General features: G+C 58.4%; 1 protein-coding gene across 1 annotated transcript; it reads left to right on the top strand.

The window, feature by feature from the left end:
• Positions 1-4,189: 4,189 nt before the first annotated feature.
• On the top strand, positions 4,190-14,530 carry ZFP92 (ZFP92 zinc finger protein). The gene is made up of 6 exons (XM_041741461.1): positions 4,190-4,502; positions 9,306-9,403; positions 10,624-10,674; positions 10,866-10,992; positions 12,011-12,112; positions 12,485-14,530. Exons 3-6 carry the CDS (start codon positions 10,642-10,644, stop codon positions 13,837-13,839), a joined length of 1,617 nt encoding a protein of 538 aa, XP_041597395.1. The 5' UTR covers positions 4,190-4,502; positions 9,306-9,403; positions 10,624-10,641; the 3' UTR covers positions 13,840-14,530.
• The last annotated feature ends 2,921 nt before the right edge of the window (positions 14,531-17,451 follow it).

Genomic DNA, 17,451 nt, shown 5'->3' on the forward strand with positions numbered 1-17,451 from the left:
ATCTGGCCACAGTCCCTGTCGCCCAAAGGAATGCCTGGAGACAGGACACTGCTGGCTCCCGCCCAGAAGCCATTTCCCCTTTCATCTTTGCTACGTGTGTCTGTCCCTCCCCCGTGCAGCTCAAGGGATGGTAACCCCCCATCCTCAAACCCAGAGGGACACCTGAGTGGTCCAAGGCCAGCGGCGCACGGCATTCCTAGGGCGACTATTAGTGATCTGGGCAGCCCATCACCCAAATGGCCCACAGAGAGGAAGGGAAGGATGCACATTGTCTGAGGGGGGCTTCTCTCTCTCTGGGCGGGATCGAGGAAGCGCGGGTCCCGATTGCTACCGACAGGCCTTCCCTGACCCACAGAGCAGCCGGATGCCAGAGCCAAGACTTGACACTAGAAAGAAGCTGGGCCTTGGGGCAGCGTGGCACCTAGGGACACACGGTGGGGGACAGTGGTGGCCACAGTGAGGAGGCACGGCAAAGGGACCGTGGTGGCTGCCCTCTGGGACATTCAGGGCCCGGAGCAACAACTGCAGTCATCAGAAGACCTCCGGCTCCAGCTGAGCTTCTGACCCACAAATGCCAAAGTGGCCTGTTTGGAAGGGAGGGCTTTGCTCCCTCCTGGCACCCAATCCCAGCATCGCTGCCCCCACCAGCCTGGCTCTGAGGGCCCCAAGGGTATGAGGACTGGCCCCACGTGTGACAGGACATGCCCCACCACACGAGCCACTCGGTGTTCTGACCATGTGACCTGGAGCACCGACTGCCACGTGCATCCCCAGCTACAGCGCGCCCCAGGGCCCCTGTCTCCCAGGGCTACGGTTTGGACGCCCCTCCACACTCCATCCATGCACAGGCCTTTTCCTGCATAGAAAAGGCTTGTCTTGGGGCGCCTGGGAGGCTCAGCGGTTGAGCGGCTGCCTTCGGCTCAGGTCATGACCCCTGGGGTTCTGGGATCCAGTCCCCCACCGGACTCCCCACTGGGAGCCTGCTTCTCCCTCTGCCTGTGTCTCTTCGTCTCTCATGAATGAATAAAGAAAAAGAAAAAGAAAAAATGAAAAGAAACAGCTTGTCTTGTACATCTGTTCGCAAACAAGCTCACCTCACATGTTGTAGTCAGGCCTCGACTCCCTCCACCTCAGCTAGTGTCTGGGGCCTAGACGACACCACTCCAGGCTTGGGGTGGGGAGTATCCTTTTGCTGGCACCACCCCAGAGGCCGCCCCCTGCAAATTTGTCCCATGGCCTCCTTAGGCCTGGCCTTCCCACCCCTGGCACAGGCCCCTTCCTCCCCAGCAAGAGGCTCCCTCACTTCCCACTGACAATTTGAGATTCCCCTGGACTCCTCCTCAGTCCCCTTCCCCACTGAGGTCCCTGGGACCTGTTGCAGAGTGGCCAAATCTGGGCTTGTGGCCCTCAGGGCACCGTTCCCTGGCTGGGGTGGGGGATGGGGGTGGGGCTGCCTCTCTCAAGGAAGGCTGGGCCTCCCTCCACAATAAGGGAAGGCAGGTGGGAGGAGGGATGGAGCAGGATGGCCGTGTGCAAGTCACTGCTGGAGCTGGCCACTGCACCACAGGCTTTCGTTTTATTACTCTAGGCTTGGTGTGTGTTTGAAACTCCTCATAAGAAAAAAAAATAGAAAAAAATCTAGAAGGAAAATATTCGCCCTGATAACAATTATGGGCTTATCAATTTCTTTTTTTTTTAAGAAAAAAGTGTTTAAATTATTATTTTTTATTTTTTATTGGAGTTCAATTTGCCAACATATAGCATAACACCCAGTGGTCATCCCGCCAAGTGCCCCTCTCAGTGCCCGTCACCCAGTCACCCCCACCCCCCACCCACCTCCCCTTCCACCACCCCTAGTTCGTTTCCCAGAGTTAGGAGTCTCTCATGTTCTGTCTCCCTCTCTGATATTTCCCACTCATTTTTTCTCCTTTCCCCTTTATTCCCTTTCACTATTTTTTATATTCCCCAAATGAATGAGACCATATAATGTTTGTCCTTCTCCAATTGACTTACTTCACTCAGCATCATACCCTCCTACTAACTTTAGTTAATGGTAACCCAAAACCGTGGAACACAATTGTGCATTGTCTCTCTTTTCTCTATTTGTATAGCCCTGTTACAGCCATTGCACGCTGCAGTGGATGCTGGAATGCACTTCTAGCACCTTCCCTGTGGCCTCAGGCTCTTGCTCCCTCCCTCCAGTAAGGGTTGAATGCCCAAGGCCAAAGGGGCTACCTTATCCACAGCTGCCCCCTCCCATTACTCCTAGCTGATGGGGGGCATAGAGGCCCAGCCGCTTCCCTTGCTGGCTCATGACCAGGCCCCTCCCTTGTGTATGAGTTTTCTGGGGCTGCTGCGACAAATTCCCACAAACCAGGTAGCTTGAAACAGTAAGAATGTACTGTCTCATGGTTCTGGAGGCCAGAGCCCAAAATAAAGGTGTGGGCAGGGTTGCACTCCTTCCAAAGTCAGGGAGCGGAGACGTCTTCCTTGCCTTGTCCAGTTTCGTGGGGCTCTAAGCATTCCTGGCTTTGGGGCTGCACCACCCCAGCCTGTGTCTTTGTGGGCATGTGGACTTCTCTTCATGTGTCTCTTCTGTCTCTTATAATGACCCTTGTCGGGGCACCTGGGGGGCTCAGTCAGTGAAGCATCTGCCTTCGGCTCAGATCATGGTCCCGGGGTCCTGGGATAGAGCCCCACAACAGGCTCCCTGCTCAGTGGGGAGCCTACTTTTCCCTCCTTCTGTCCTGCAACCCGTGCCTCTACGTGTGCGCTCTCTCTCTCTCTCTCTCTCTCTCTCTCAAATAAATAAATACTATTAAAAAAAATAAGGGTCCTGGTCATCAGATTTAGGGCACACTTGGAGAACCCAAGATGATTTCAAGATTCTTACCTCTATCACATCTGCGAAGAAAGATACTTTTTCCTGAAAAGGTCAGTCACAGGTTCCACGAATTAGGACGTGACACATCTTTTGAGGGAGCACCGTTCACCCAGTTGTACCTCAAGAGCCCAGACCCAGGCCGGCTCAGCCAGTCACCGGGTGAGACGACAAGATTGAGCATCAGAGCTCAGAGAGAGGGACCACAGGCGACCTCTCTGCCTCAGTTCCGAGGAAGGGTCCCCAAAGCTGTGCTGCCCTTGGCATCCTACGAGACCTGCTCCCTGCAACCAGAAGCACCCTAAGTGGGTGTCCTAGCTCTCCCGCTAAAGCGGGGGCAAGCGGCTGCCCTCCCGAAAGCACGGGCATGCTGAAGAGCTCTCACTACAAACCAAGGCTGTCCCCACCAGGGCTTAGGGCCATTGGGAAGAAGGAAGTGCCTGAGCTCTGGTTTTGTAAGAAGGGGTACAGCTCAGAGGCAGAGGGGGTACCTACCTTGTGCTCAATTCCCACCACCCCGACCCCCCCCCCTGGACTGGGTGAGACAAGGGGGAGCCCCGCAGTAAGCTGCGTCTTCCTGTTGCTTTTCTTTGACCTCCTTTCTCAGTCCTGATCTCCAGGAATTCATTATGGGGCCGGGTGGGGGGGGTGGGGGGTGGCGCGTGTCCCCCGTCGGCCAGCCGTGCTTTTCAATCCTGGTTCTGCCACCTGAATGGTGACCTGTTGCAAAACGGAGACCCCAAGGGCCCACCGTGCAGAAGGTGGGGCGGGGGGCGGGGGGCGGCAGCGGGGAGAGGGATGCAGCTCTTCTCACTACTCTCTTTCCTTCCGTGTGTCTGCACGGGCGGGGCCCCTCCCCAGTGCCCGCTCAGGGCACCCCATTTTCTCAGCTTTGCCCTCCTGGCTTAAGGGCGCCCGTGTCTTCCTGGGTGCCCTGCAAGGTCCCATGGATCCCGAACCGCTGCACAGACGACGGGCCGGACGGAAAGGCCCCGGTTCTGACCCATGGGAGGTGTTGGGCCAATGCCGCCCCTCCCCTGTCCCCTGGGGGCACCGCGGCGGGCGGACCGCTGCGCCCCAAGTCCTGGAAGCCGCCCGGATGGGAAGCAGAGGTGCCGGGGCACGCGCGGGGAGTCGGGCCCGGACCCCCGTGGGGCGCGCGGGGACTCGCGAGGCCGGGCCGCGCTCCCGCCGCGCCGCGCATGCTCCATGCCCCCCACCCCCCGCGCCGGGTTCCCACGCCGCCGCCGCCCCGGCCCCGCCCGCTCCCCGCCCGCGCCCCGGGCCGCTCGGCGCTGGTCCGCTGGACGGACGACGGCCCCGCAGAACGCTCCTCCCCGCAGCGGCGCCGGACGACACCCGGCTGGGAATCCGGCCGTCTCCCGGGGCGTTGTCCCGGAGGGCTTCTCGGAGGCGGCAGCCTTGGCCTCGGGCCTGCGGGGGGCAGGGGACAGCCTGGCGGGGAGGGGGCCCGCGGAGCCCGGCACGCCGGCCCGGCAGGTGGCGAGGGGCGAGGGGCCAGGGGGCGCCCCGGGAAAGGCAGCCTCTGTGTGTCCCAGGTCGTCTCCTGCGACCGCGCTTTGCCCCTGCCCCCAGGGCTGGACGAGAGCCCCGGCTCCGGGTAAGTGTGGGTTCTTGCGCCTCGGTGCTGGGGAGCGCGGGGTGGCTGGCGGTGCGAGGTCCCGCATTCCGCTCCACGGGCACAGGCCGTGAGGGTCCCGCACGTGTCCCTGTGCCTCACGGCCCTGCCCCTTGCTGGTGCCAAGCGTTGGTGGGACGGAAGCCCCTCAAGAGCCGGAGAGGGAGTGAGCCGAGCGGAGCCGGGGGAACTAGTTCTCGCAGCCCTCGGGCCCAGCAGATCGTCCGGGCAGCCAGGGTGGGCCAGGCCGCTGCAGACCTGTCGCCCCACTGGGGGTCCAGTGCCAGTGGCAGGGCACAGACATTGTAAACTCAGAATTAGGCTGTGTTCCGTGGCGGTGCGTGCCCCAAGGGAAGAGAGCAGAGGAAGGCTGGGGAGGAGCTGGATTACAAGTTTAAGTAGTGTGGCTAGGAGATGACACTGTTCCACACGGACGAACAACCAGTGCAAAGGCCCTGAGGTATGAGTGGCATGGTGCTCGGGAGGGAATGCTCAGAGGGCAGTGTGGCAGGAGCACAAGGAGCAAGCGGGTGGGAGGAGGGGAGGGTGAGGTGGGGAAGGGCCAGGTGGGTTGACTCTGGGTCAGACGGGCACCCCGGGGAGGCCGTTGAGCAGGGAAGGACAGAACCCCATTAGGAGGTGGCCCTCTTTATGCGCGCTTCAGCCTCTGCCCCCCGCCCCGTGCCCCAGGGCAGAGGTACAGCAGTGGCGAGGATGAGGATGATCGTCACGGGTGGGGGCTTTGCCGGGTCGGGCAGCCCTGAAGACCCTGGGCTGACCTGTGGCCTCCCTAGTCCCTGGGGCCCCAGGCCCTTCCACCAGGTGGGTAGCAAGTGCTGCGGTCCCCAGGGAAGACTCCTGGCGCCAGGAGGAGGGACTTGGGGTGTTGAATTGCCGGAGCTCAGGGCAACTTCCATCAGAAGGAAGGAGCCTGACTGCAGCCGCCCTGCGTCACTCCTTGCAGATGAAACAGCCCAATTCCTTTTTTTTCTAGTTTATTTTTTAAAAATAATAAATTTATTTTTTATTGGTGTTCAATTTGCCAACATATAGAATAACACCCAGTGCTCATCCCGCCAAGTGCCCCCTCAGTGCCCGTCACCCACTCACCCCCACCCCCGCCCACCTCCCCTTCCACCACCCCTAGTTCGTTTCCCAGAGTTAGGGGTCTATGTTCTGTCTCCCTGATCGCGTGGCACTGCTGCCTGCCTTTCACGTAGTTTGTTTGTTTGTTTTCTGTTTTCTTTTTCTGGGGAAATAGCCCCATCTCGTGGTCTCCTGGAGGCATCAGCAGCGAAGCCCACGGGCTGCCTGTCCCTTCCCTGAGCCATGATGCATTTCACTTGGCAGCACGGGTCCTCTCCTTCCCCGGGGCGGGGCGGGGGCGCACACTCGGCTTCACCTGGGCCAGGCAGCGAGCACGGAGCACGGTGGGACTCCGCTCCCCTCCTTGGGGTGCGCCAGTCCTGGAGGACGCCGGGCACCTGCTTACCAGGCCGAGGGGCCTTCCTGGCTTCTTGCCTGAGGCACCGCTCCCTGAGGCCCTTCCCCTGTATGCTTAGTGTCGGGTTTCGGGTTTCGGGGTTTCGGGGAGACCTGAGTTTTCAATCCTGCAATCATCCTTCAGCTTCTCCTTTGCTCAGGCAGCCCACCTTCCTGGTCCTTCCTTATGCGCGTGCTCAGGAGTGTCCCCCCTTTCCTACTTGGCATTAGGGTCCGTAAGGAGAGCTTGCCATATCTTTCTTTCCGAGACTTGAAAGTGTGCTGCCTTTGGGGGCCTAGGTCTCAGGGATGGACTCTTGGGTGTGACCGCTTCGCATGGCTGGCTCGCCTGGTGCGCCTCGTGGCGTTGAGCTTCAGCGTTGGCTCCCCCTGTGCATGGTGTTTCCCTCAGGAGGTCACAGCTCAAGCATCTCTTCTCTTTTGGGGGCTCAGAGGGGAGCCCAGCATGCTGGGGATGGGGGGGGGCTAGGGATAACACTCCTTCCTTTCGACTTGTGGATTTTCCAAAATGGAGCATGACCTAGGAGTACAGTCATGGCAAAGAAGTTTGTGCTATTTCTCAAAACATATGTAACCTATGGACATCAGAAGGATTACTTGACAGTGACACCTTCCCCATTTAATCTTTTTTTTAAAGATTTTATTTATTCATAAGAGACACACAGAGAGAGGCAGAGACACGGACAGAGGAAGAAGCAGGCTCCCTGTGGGGAGCCTGATGTGGGACTGGATCCCAGAACCCCGGGATCACACCCTGGGCCGAAGGCGGATGCTCAACCACTGAGCCACCCAGGGGTCCCGCCTTCCCCCTTTGATTTTTGAGATGATTTTCACAGAACATAAAATTGTTGGCTGTAGAGCCAACAATCCAGGGGCATGAAATACATTCACGGTGTTGGGCAAGCACCACCTCTTTCTAGTTCCAGAACCTTTTTATCACCCCAGGGAGAAGCCCCTTCCATGGAGCCGTTGGTCTCCACGCCCTCCCCATCTGCTCTCTGACCCTTGGGATTTCCCTGTGCCGCAGGGGCCACCCTTTTATAAGACTCAAAGATTTTTTTGATGGCAAATCACAGGTCAGTGACATTCGGAGTGATGAAAGGCAGAACTGTGTTGCTTAGGGCTGCGAGGGACAGGAGGCTGCCCCGTGGGGCCACGTGGGGGGCACCCGGGGTAGGGGTCAGTAGTTCCTGCAGGAGCCCCGTGCAGAGTGGGGATGGTATCCTCCGGCTCTGGCACTGGAGCTGTCCCTGCTTGTCTGGTACCTGGCCCTGGAGTGTGGGAGCCAGATGGGGGGGGGTGTGCTTAGAGGTCCCAGAGGGAGGCTCCCCAATGAGGGAGATCACTGGGGCGGGGGCTTAGCAAAGTGCCCGCAAAGGGGAGAGAAAAGACAATTTTCGCACCTAACCTCAAAACTAGGTCAAGACAACTCTTGTGAAGTATCAGGTGTCCTCACATACGTGGAATCATCCTGTGTGAGGCCTTTTGTATCCGTGTCTGGCTTTTGTCGCTGAGCATGGTGGCTCCCAAGTTCATCCACCCTGTAGCGTGGATCAGTACCTCACTCCCCTTCACGGCGCCAGAACATTCCGTCGTGTGTACAGACCACATCTGGTCTGTGCACCGTCTTGGGTCGTGTCCGCCTTCCGGCTGCTGTCCTAGGCTGCAGTTGACCTGGCTGCAGACGGTGTCGTGTGAACACCTGTTTCCAGGTCTTTTGAACACACACCTGGGAGTGAAAGCGCTGAGTCACGTGGTTGCTGTGTTTATGTCCTGAGGCGGCAGCAGACCACTTTCCCTTTTGATCAGAGCGGGAGTGCATTAAGCCAACAGAGAGAGAGAGAGAGAGAGAGAGAGAGGAGCCTGATAGAGCGCAGCTGCTCAGCTCAGAGGCCTCCCTCCTGCCTCATGTTTGCTCCTCGCTTTCTTTGTTTCCCCTTCCCTCCCCTCCTTTTCTCTTTCCTTTGTTTTTGCTGAAATATTTTATTTTTTTTAGATTTTTTTATTGGAGTTCAATTTGCCAACATATAGCATAACACCCAGTGCTCATCCTGCCAAGTGCCCCCCCTCAATGCCCGTCACCCAGTCACCCCCACCCCCACCCCCCGCCCACCTCCCCTTCCACTACCCCTTGATCATTTCCCAGAGTTAGGAGTCTCTCATGTTCTGTCTCCCTTTCTGATATTTCCCACTCATTTTCTCTCCTTTCCCCTTTATTCCCTTTCACTATTTTTTATATTCTCCAAATGAGTGAAACCATATAATGTTTGTCCTGCTCCGATTGACTTATTTCACTCCGCATGATACCCTCCAGGTCCATCCACGTCGAAGCAAATGGTGGGTATTTGTCGTTTCGAAGGGCTAATATTTTAAAATAAGTTCCCACGCTGCTTTCTCCCTAAGTGCTTCCAGAAGGACATGTCCTTCCATGACCCAGGGCCATTATCCATCCAACACACGAGCAGCACTGGCCCCCGCCCACTGTCCTCCGAGAGCCGAGAGCCGAGAGCCGCTCTGCAGTCTCCTGTCAGGGTCCCTGGTGCCTTTGACTCCCCTTTCCTGCACGCCAGCGTCTCATCAGGAGGGTGCACTTGACTACTGGTCGTTTGTTTTTTTTTTAAGATTTTATTTATTTATTCATTAGAGACCCAGAGAGAGAGAGAGGCAGAGACACAGGCAGAGGGAGAAGCAGGCTCCCTGCGGGGACTCGATCCTAGGACCCTGGGATCACGACCTGAGCCGAAGACAGACGTGCTGGTTGCTTCCTCACAGGGCATGTTGAAGTGCCCCTTCTTCCTTTATAAGATCCCTTATGAACTGGGTGTGGGGTCCCAAGGCTGGGTGAGAATTGGGTGGAGCTTTGGCAAGAGCCTTGGGCGCTCCCCTGGGGTGGCGTCTTCACAGCAGGTCCGTGTTGCTTCCGACCAGCCCTCAGGCTGGTTTTCTGTCGCGTGGCCAGCAGTGCACAGGGGAGAACATTGTGACATCATGTGGTCATCCCCTCTCCCTGGGTCTTCCACCCAGTGGTCTCAGTGTGCATCCTACCTTAAAGGAGTCTTCCTCTCTGATTAATAGAAATTTCTTCATCTGATATATGAGTTTACTTATTCTGGGCCAATGTTGATTGACAGCTGATCCTGGGTGATGAGGGACCTTGCAGGAGTTTAAGTGCCTTGGGACCCTGTCCCCTCGCCCTCTCTTTTTTTTTTTTTTTTTTTTTTTTTGAAGGAGGAGGAGTTTTTATTTCTCAAGTCTCATTTGTGTATGTCCTTCCCATCCTAGGCACTTGATGGAAGCTGCACCCATCGCGAGACAGCCTGCCCTTGGGCACTGGGCCCACCGACCACACAGGACAATCCGCCCTTGGCCTGACTCTAAGGGTAGCTCTTATTGGAATGAGATAAGCTGTCATTGCTTCACTACTTTTCTGAGAATTTAGAAGATCCATGGTTAATCATGTGGAGGGTGTTTTCCAGCCTTTTTGGTTTGCCTGCTTCATCCTGATAAAGCCAATATAGGCTTGAATTTCCTAAGTCATAAGGGAGCCAAATAACACTTTCCCATTTTGTTGTTTCTCAGTAAGGTTTCTTCAACCCTAAGGAAGTCTGCTGTTTGTGTTAAAGTCGTTTTTAATCCTTAACACACACATACACAAAATACCCTCTCTCCTTGCTAGAGATGCTAATTTCAAGCAGCATAATATCCCAAATGACTGAATGCAGGCATCAAAAATGTCGCCCTCTCTCCCGTAGCAGAAATAAGCTGCGGTCACCCACACAGCGTAAGCACCCTGGACCCACTGCCCCACCAGCCACCACCTGGTTCTTCGGCTTCCCCACCGGGCAGTTCCACACTGTGGTCTCCAGTTGGTGGGGATAACATCCTCGGAGCAAAGTCCCTTTTGCCCCCACTGTTCTACAGCATTGAGAACTGACGCAGCGAAATCTGATTCTGTCCCCAGAGCGGCCACATGGCTTCGCCTTCTGCACTCCCCACCCGCCCCCAGTTTCAACACCAGGACCCCTAAGCTTGGGCCTGTCTGAGGCCTGGATATGGGCCATGCCCTTACCTGCTACTGTCTGTGCTTGCCCCCAGCCTTCAGCTCTCAGCCTTCAGCTCACCCCTTCCGAGAGCGCCCCTCCAGCTATTGCAGATCCCCTCAAAGTGCGTCTTGCTATTCTCATCTTTCTCTTTTCCTGGAGAAGGAGTCTGTTTATGGGAGGAGTGCTGTGTGTGTGTGTGTGTGTGTGTGTGTGTGCGCGCGCTACACTTTCCTGTGAGCAACCTGACACTCAGAGGAAAAGGGGTAGCAGCAGTGGAGCTTCTATGGGTGGCTGGAAAGTGGGGGTGGGGTGCCACCTGCATGGCAAGAAGGAAGCAAAAAAGAGGAAGAAAGACTCCCTGTCTGGTGGCCCACCGCCCAGGTGACGAGCAAGGACAGAAGCTCGGTTTGGGAAAGTGTCAGTGGGTTGGACTGGGTCCCCCATAAGGACGTGACAAAGTCCTGTCCCCCAGTCGCTGGGAATGGGACCTGACTTGGATGAGGTTGTGTGGAGTTGGGTGCGCCTCATCTCACACTGGGCTGTTCCAACCCCCATAGCTTGTCTGCACCTCTGCGATGGCAGCCATCCTCTTGAAGGCCAGACCCAAGGTGAGTGGGGCTCCCTGATTGTCTCCATCTGCTGCCTCCACGTGTCCCGCCACCTTGCAGCTCCTGCAACTCCCGGCCCCCCCTTAAATGCTGGGTTCTCGGGTCCCCCCACCCCATGTTTAATTGCTGCCCTCTTATCCTGGGACTCATGGGGGCGAATGCCCCTCAGTCATAGCAATGGCTCGTTTTAGGTGCTGGTATCATTTGAAGACGTGTCTGTCTACTTTACCAAGACAGAATGGAAGCTTCTGGACCTCCGACAAAGGATCTTATACAAGAGAGTGATGCTGGAGAACTATGGCCATTTGGAGTCACTGGGTAAGGATGTGACACACGTGTCCGGTCCCACTACTCTGTCTCCAAACTCAATTTATTTTTAAGTTGCTTTGTTGGTGACTGTGGGCCCAAGAATAAATGCATTTTCGCATGGGAGCAGTAATCTGCTGCAGCCCAGCTTTTGGCTTCTGTGTCTGTAGAATGGTTTGCCGCTGGATGCTTTTGACTTGTAAGTGGTAAATGCGCGGGGTGGGGGTGGGGGGATCAAACTTACTTTGCATATGAACTCAGGGGTCACATGCACCTCTTCTATGCAAAAGATGGGTGCACATTATCCTTGAATATTTATATCCACTGTTGTAGACTTAACTCATTCTTCTCAAGGTTGACTCGTACATTCATTTCACGTTATAGAGCGGAGCTGCTCCTTTTCCTTGTATCGAGGCTAAGACGGGCACTTGGTGTTGAGCCTGGAGAAATCCAGAAAGGAGCTAGGCACGCTCCCCTGCTGCATCTCTTCCCTACAGATCTCATCTCTGTAATCTCACCACACAGAGGGAGGCTAGTTTCTTCCCCTTGGTTCTTTCTGACCCTCACTGCGCAGATCCAGGGCTCAAGGGGAGTTCTGGAATCGTCAGTTGAGTTTGGCCTAAGGAACGGAGACATCTGTTCCGTTGAATGGTGGAAACGGGGCTTTTGGGGCACAGGCGTTCCTCAGCTCTGTCTGCTTCCTAATACTCGCTGGGGCCTTGCCCCCTCTGGGTCCCTGCTCCAGCCCCTTGTCTCTTGGGATCGTCACTCACATTCCCCATTTCCCACGAGCCTCCCGTCCTGTCTGCAGACAACATGGTAACATCATTATCCTCTTGGCCCCCCTCACCGCCACCATGCCCGCCTGGCCCGTGTACATTCATAGTCCTTTCCTTCCTTACAGAGGCTCTGTCCTTACTCTGGACCTTCCCAGTGGCCCTCTCTAGAAAGTCCTTTGTTCTCTGTTCCTGAAGATACTAAGGCTGGGCTGGGTTCCAGAGTGACTGATCTGCTTCATTTCCATGGACAGGCTTTTTGTCCTCCAAGCCTCACCTGGTCTCCTGGCTGGAACAAGGAGAGGGGCCCTGGGGAGCAGACATGTGTGGAACACCGGCCGCAGGGATGCAGACAGGTGAGTGTGGGGCCCTGGGCCGCCTCGCCCGCGCCACTCACAAACAGCAGCAGTCAGAGGAGGGTAGTGCCACCACTTTGGGTGAGCAATTCGCTTTTGTGGCAGACCTAAACGTCACAGGGAGTTCCCGCTGAGGCTCCAGATGAAGGAAGCGCCTCCTGCGGGGTCACTGCACTTCTGCTGCTTCCAGCTCATTCCCAGTTCTCCTGCCTTCCTGTGCTGTGTGCGGGCAATCACCTTGCGCCTTCCCGCCCGTCCTCCTCTCCGGATTCATCCCTCCTGGGCTCTGGTGTGGGAGTAAGAAGGGCGAACGAGCCCTAAGTCAAGCTCCAGGGAGCGAGTGATACTAGTGGGTATTCTCTGTCTTTCTAGACGACAGGATCAAGACCAGGACATCGATTTCGAAGCCAAAACATTGCTTAGAGGAACTCCCAAGGACCGACCTTCCAGCCGGTAATAACAAGAGCCAGGGAGCCGGGCCACCGGGGGACACGCCGGGGCACAGAGGGAAAGCTGCTTATTCTCCAGAGGCAGGCTGCGGCGGCGGTGACCGCCCCGGGGACGGAGGCCAGAGCGGCTGCCCGGGCGAGGCAGGAGAGGCGAGGCAGGGCAGTGGCCGGGGTGCCGGGCCGGGCCCGGTCCTCGGGCCGCGCTGCTCGGCCGCCGCAGAGAGGCGCTACCTGTGTCAGCAGTGCGGCAGGTCGTTCACGCGCAGCTCCAACCTCATCAAGCACCGGGTGGTGCACAGCGGCGAGAAGCCGTACGCGTGCCCCGAGTGCGGGAAGCTCTTCGGGCGCAGCTTCGCGCTCCTGGAGCACCGGCGCATCCACAGCGGCGAGAAGCCGTACGCGTGCCCCGAGTGCGGGAAGACGTTCACGCGCAGCTCCAACCTCATCAAGCACCAGGTCATCCACAGCGGCGAGAAGCCGTTCGCGTGCCCCGAGTGCGGGAAGCCCTTCCGGCGCCGCTTCGCGCTCCTGGAGCACCGGCGTGTGCACAGCGGCGAGCGGCCGTACGCGTGCCCCGAGTGCGGCAAGGCCTTCGGCCGGAGCTCCAACCTCATCGAGCACCAGCGCACCCACGGCGGGGCCAAGCCCTACGCGTGCGGCCAGTGCCTGAAGGCCTTCAAGGGCGTCTCCCAGCTCATCCACCACCAGCGCGTGCACAGCGGGGAGAAGCCGTTCGCGTGCAAGGAGTGCGGGAAGGCCTTCCGGGGATGCTCGGGGCTCAGTCAGCACCAGCGCGTGCACAGCGGCGAGAAGCCCTATGAGTGCAGCGAGTGCGGCCGGACGTTCGGCCGCCGGGCCAACCTCTTCAAGCACCAGGCCACTCACCGCCAGGAGAGGCCCCACGGGCGCCGAGACTGTGGGCGGGCGTTCCCGAGCGGCTTTGTGCTCCTGGAGCACCGGCGGGAGCACCGGCTGGCGCACGGCGGCGAGGGTGGCCCCGGCGCCCAGCGGCCCGGACTGCAGCGCGCCCCGGAGGGCAAGGAGCCCTGTGCAGGCGGCCAGGCCGCCACGGGCGGCGAGTGTGGCAAAGCCTTCGAGGGCAGATCGTGGCCGGGCCGTCCTCAGAAGACCCGTGCTGCAGGGAAGCCCTCGGAGAAGAGTGGCGGCAAAAAGGCGCTGGCGTCCTTGGCCCTCCGAAGAGCCCCGTCCGAGCGGCACCCCACGGCTCGGAGACTCCAGGGAGACCCGGGATGTGCGGCCGCCCCCAGCGCGGTGTGACGGCGCCGGTCCGGGACAGGCCTGGGATTAGGACACGGGGCCCCCCGGCTCCCCTCCCTGTGCTCAGTGACGATGCGGCGAGCACCTGCGTGCCGGCACACGTGCAGAGCGGACATCTGGGCAGATGCACGCAGCGATGCATGCAAGTGTGAGGACAGCCGGCCGTGAGGACAGCAGTCTGTCTCCTCCTGTGGGACCGTTTGCCTCACACCAAGACTTGTTAGTGTTTCCAGGTAGAAGCACTGAAAGCACTTTAATCCTCTGGGAGCCTGTAAATGGAGGGGACTGGAGAGACTTCTAGAACCAGGCCGTGGCCGGACTGGGACATCACCTCAAAGTCATCACGAAAGGGTCTGAGGTTGGCCTCGAGCCAGTACACTCATGGACTGCTCGTGCCCAGTTGTCAGGCCGCAGGAGGTGACGCCTCCCCTCTGAGCCTGTTGCCCCGTGGGCAGAAACAGGACAGCATCTGTCCCTGTGCCTGAAAGCCGCTGCCTCCCATGGGTGCCCCCGGCTGCCTCTAGAGGCCAAGCAGCGCCCAGGTCCCCTCTTCTCGGAGCCCTGGGCCAGGGCGGAGCCCTGGGCCAAGGCCAGGGGGACCCTCCGGCCTCTCCCGTCAGTGTGGGCTCCCGGTAAGACAGGGCACCAGCTGCCCCCCTGCCCCCCAGGCTCACCCTCCTCACTGCCTTCTGCCCCCCCCAGACCCCACCAGCAATGACCACCCCGGCCTCCCTGCCCCTCCTCCCACCCTCAGTGCCTGAAGCTTCACACTTAGCTGCTCCCCCTCAAGCAGCCCACCCCCCCCCCCGCCCTGGCTGCTGCCGATCGTCGGATCGGAAAGGAAACAGGATGGGTTCGGATTTTGCACAGAGCGGGCCCGTAACGGCTCTCTCGTTCGATCTGCCTTTCGCAGGACATTTTTATAATATTGCAGGTTTGGCTGCTTTGGATATTTTTGCATTCAGGAGCAACGTAAGTTAAAGATGGAGATTTTTGCCATATGAGAGTGTTGGTGAATCACTCCTTAAATAAGAATCACCCCACCCCGTGCCCCCCGCCCCCTGTGAGGTGCACTCAGGCAGGAGAAGCAGACCCCCGATGAGACAGGGCACACCCTTCTAAATGGCATTGACCTCAGGCTCCCGCGGGCTGCGGCACGGGGCGGGGGGGGGGGGGGTGGCAAGCAGCAGACAAGCAGACAGGCTCCCCCTGTCCTGTCCACACTGCCTACCGCCCCCGCCCCCCGAGCTGGGCCCAGGCATTCTGCCCCGGGGGATTCTCAGCCCAGCGTCCTGATCTGCTTGCCACCTCCTTCCAGCCGTCCTCACCGCCGGGATCTCTGGCTGGTGAGCGTGTGCTGGCAGCCCCCGCGCTGGGCCTTCGAGGAGCGCGCACCTTCCCTGCCACCAGCGGTGGCCACGACATCAAGTTCCTTCCGAGCACGCTTCTTGGAGCTCCAGTCACTAGGACGGCTCCAGAAGTGAGAGATACCGATAGAAACAAAGACCTTGACGTAGAAGTTTGACATAGCTCTGTTCAAATGAGTTTCAGGCATTTACAACTTTTGCAAAGTTCTAGCCTTCTTATAACTTGCTTTTCTCTCATGTTCCCTTTCACTGGATTTGCATCCCCTTGTCCTTTGATTGTCTTATGCTCTTTGCATCACGTTCGTCCTTGTTGGCGCATCATAAACTTGTGGCGTGGCTGTGGCCCCCTGAGCACCTTACCTCCAGCTCTGTCTGAGGGGCTCAGACGGACCTGCAACGTGGGGTTTTCCAGTGGAAAAAGGAGTATCAGGAAGTGTCTTGGAAGCCCACGCGTGGGTCATCGGGAAGTCTGTGTTTTCCTGATGCACAATCTTCGTCAGGGCTGGCGAACCCGTCCCTGTGCAGAGCAAGGGACAGTGGCAGGAGGCCATGCACTGGGACTCCAGCCTCATCTGGGTCACCTGTGGCCTGACCCGGACTGGGGCAACACGTACCACGTGAGGGGAACCAGAAAGAAACCAGATCTGTGGGCTCTGATGTCCATTTCCATGGTAAGTGACCCTTGTCACTCCTGCAGGCCAGTCTAGTGTCAGCCCATTGGTTCTCCTGGACAAGCCAACTTGACTATTAACGTGAGCTCTTTTTTCCATGGGACTCCCGTCCACAGATGACTAGTACAGGGTGGGGGGCAATGGACAGGTGTTCTCAGCAGAAAGTGGATCTGCCAAGAGAGATGCTGGCCACGCGTGCCCTGGCTTTGGAGCGCCCTGATAAGGCCCCACGGTCCCCAAACGCTTACCCGGATAGGCGACATTTATAATAGCACAGCAATGCATCTTTTTTGTCAGTTGTCCGTATAATCTTGCTTGTCTTCCTGAGATTTGCAGTGCAGGGCAGTCAGGAGTACCATTTCCCCCCTGTCTGGTGAGCAGGTTTGCAGGGTGAGCTGGGCATGGATGGCTGGAATCAAAGTCAGAGTGGGCCGGGGGGGCAGGGGGTGGACATCTGTGTTTTTCCTTCGAAAGTGCTTGGAAAATGGGCTCCCACCCCTGGCTGTGTGGGGACAGCAGTGATGGCCCACACTCACTTTCTGGGGAACCTCGGAATGTACTGGAAGCACCTTTCCCAAGAACCTTCCTGGACACCAGTGCGGCTGCACTCCTGGAGGGCCGCCCGCTTCACACTCGTCCCCGGGAGACGCTGCGTCCGCGCGCAGCCTGAGCCTCTGCACGACTTGCCCTCTGAAGCTTTGGAGAGCTGTGAACTTTTCAAGAGCTGTGGAAAGGCCGTGGCAGGGGGCGCCTGGGGGGCTCCGCCGGTGAAGCGTGTGCCTTCGGCTCAGGTCGCGATCTCAGGGTCCTGGGATGGGGCCCCGCGTCGGGTCCCCTGCTCAATGGGGCGTCTGCTTCTCCCTCTGCTCCCCCGCTCGTGCGCTCTCTCTCCCTCTTGCTCTATAATTAATAAAGATCTTTAAAAAACAAATAAAAATTAATAAAAAAATGCCGTGGCGGTACCTCCGTGTAACCAGTAAATTGTCCTGACTGAATTCATTTACTTTGGGTGCGATCGAAGGAGGGTGTGGGAGTGCTGGCCCTGAAAGGAGCCACCTCGTGGTTTAGGGTCACCAGATAGCACTTGGGTTAAAGGCACCAGTGCGCAATTGCGGGGGCCAAGCCAGGGGACGATGTTTCGGGGTGAAGGTAGAGCAGAAACCCTGGAGGATGAGACACTTCGGACGCGGGGCGGCCATCCGAGGCCAGGGGACACGGGGACGTGGAAGCCAGGAGGGGCAGAGTGGCACAGCAGTGCCCTGAGAAACACTGCCGTGTCTTGGCTCCAGTGGCTTCTGTGTGTTCCGGGTGCGTGGCGGCACCCCCGCCCTCGGGTGGGTGCCCTGTCCGGCCCCGGGGGGCTGTGTGCGGAACGGGGCTCCACCTTCCCCCTTCTGTGGTTTGCTTCGTGGCCTCCCTGCGTGGAGGGGCTCCAGCGTGGACGCCTGTCCGCCTGTGGGCCCGGAGGCCCCTTCTCCTGGTCTTGCAAGCTGTCCCCCTCCTCACTCGGCCACGTCGGGGGCCCTTGGCCGTCTCCTCCATCCCCTATTGGTATGATCTCATCCACTCTGGAT

This window comes from Vulpes lagopus, chromosome X (genome assembly GCF_018345385.1).
Source record: "Vulpes lagopus strain Blue_001 chromosome X, ASM1834538v1, whole genome shotgun sequence".
In the NCBI taxonomy this organism is placed as follows: Eukaryota; Metazoa; Chordata; class Mammalia; order Carnivora; family Canidae; genus Vulpes; species Vulpes lagopus.

Coding starts and splice junctions, on each gene's coding strand:
- ZFP92 (XM_041741461.1), top strand. CDS start 10,642: ATGGCAGCCATCCTCTTGAAGGCCAGACCCAAG. Junction 10,675..10,865: donor TCTTGAAGGCCAGACCCAAG/GTGAGTGGGGCT, acceptor GGCTCGTTTTAG/GTGCTGGTATCATTTGAAGA. Junction 12,113..12,484: donor GGCCGCAGGGATGCAGACAG/GTGAGTGTGGGG, acceptor CTGTCTTTCTAG/ACGACAGGATCAAGACCAGG.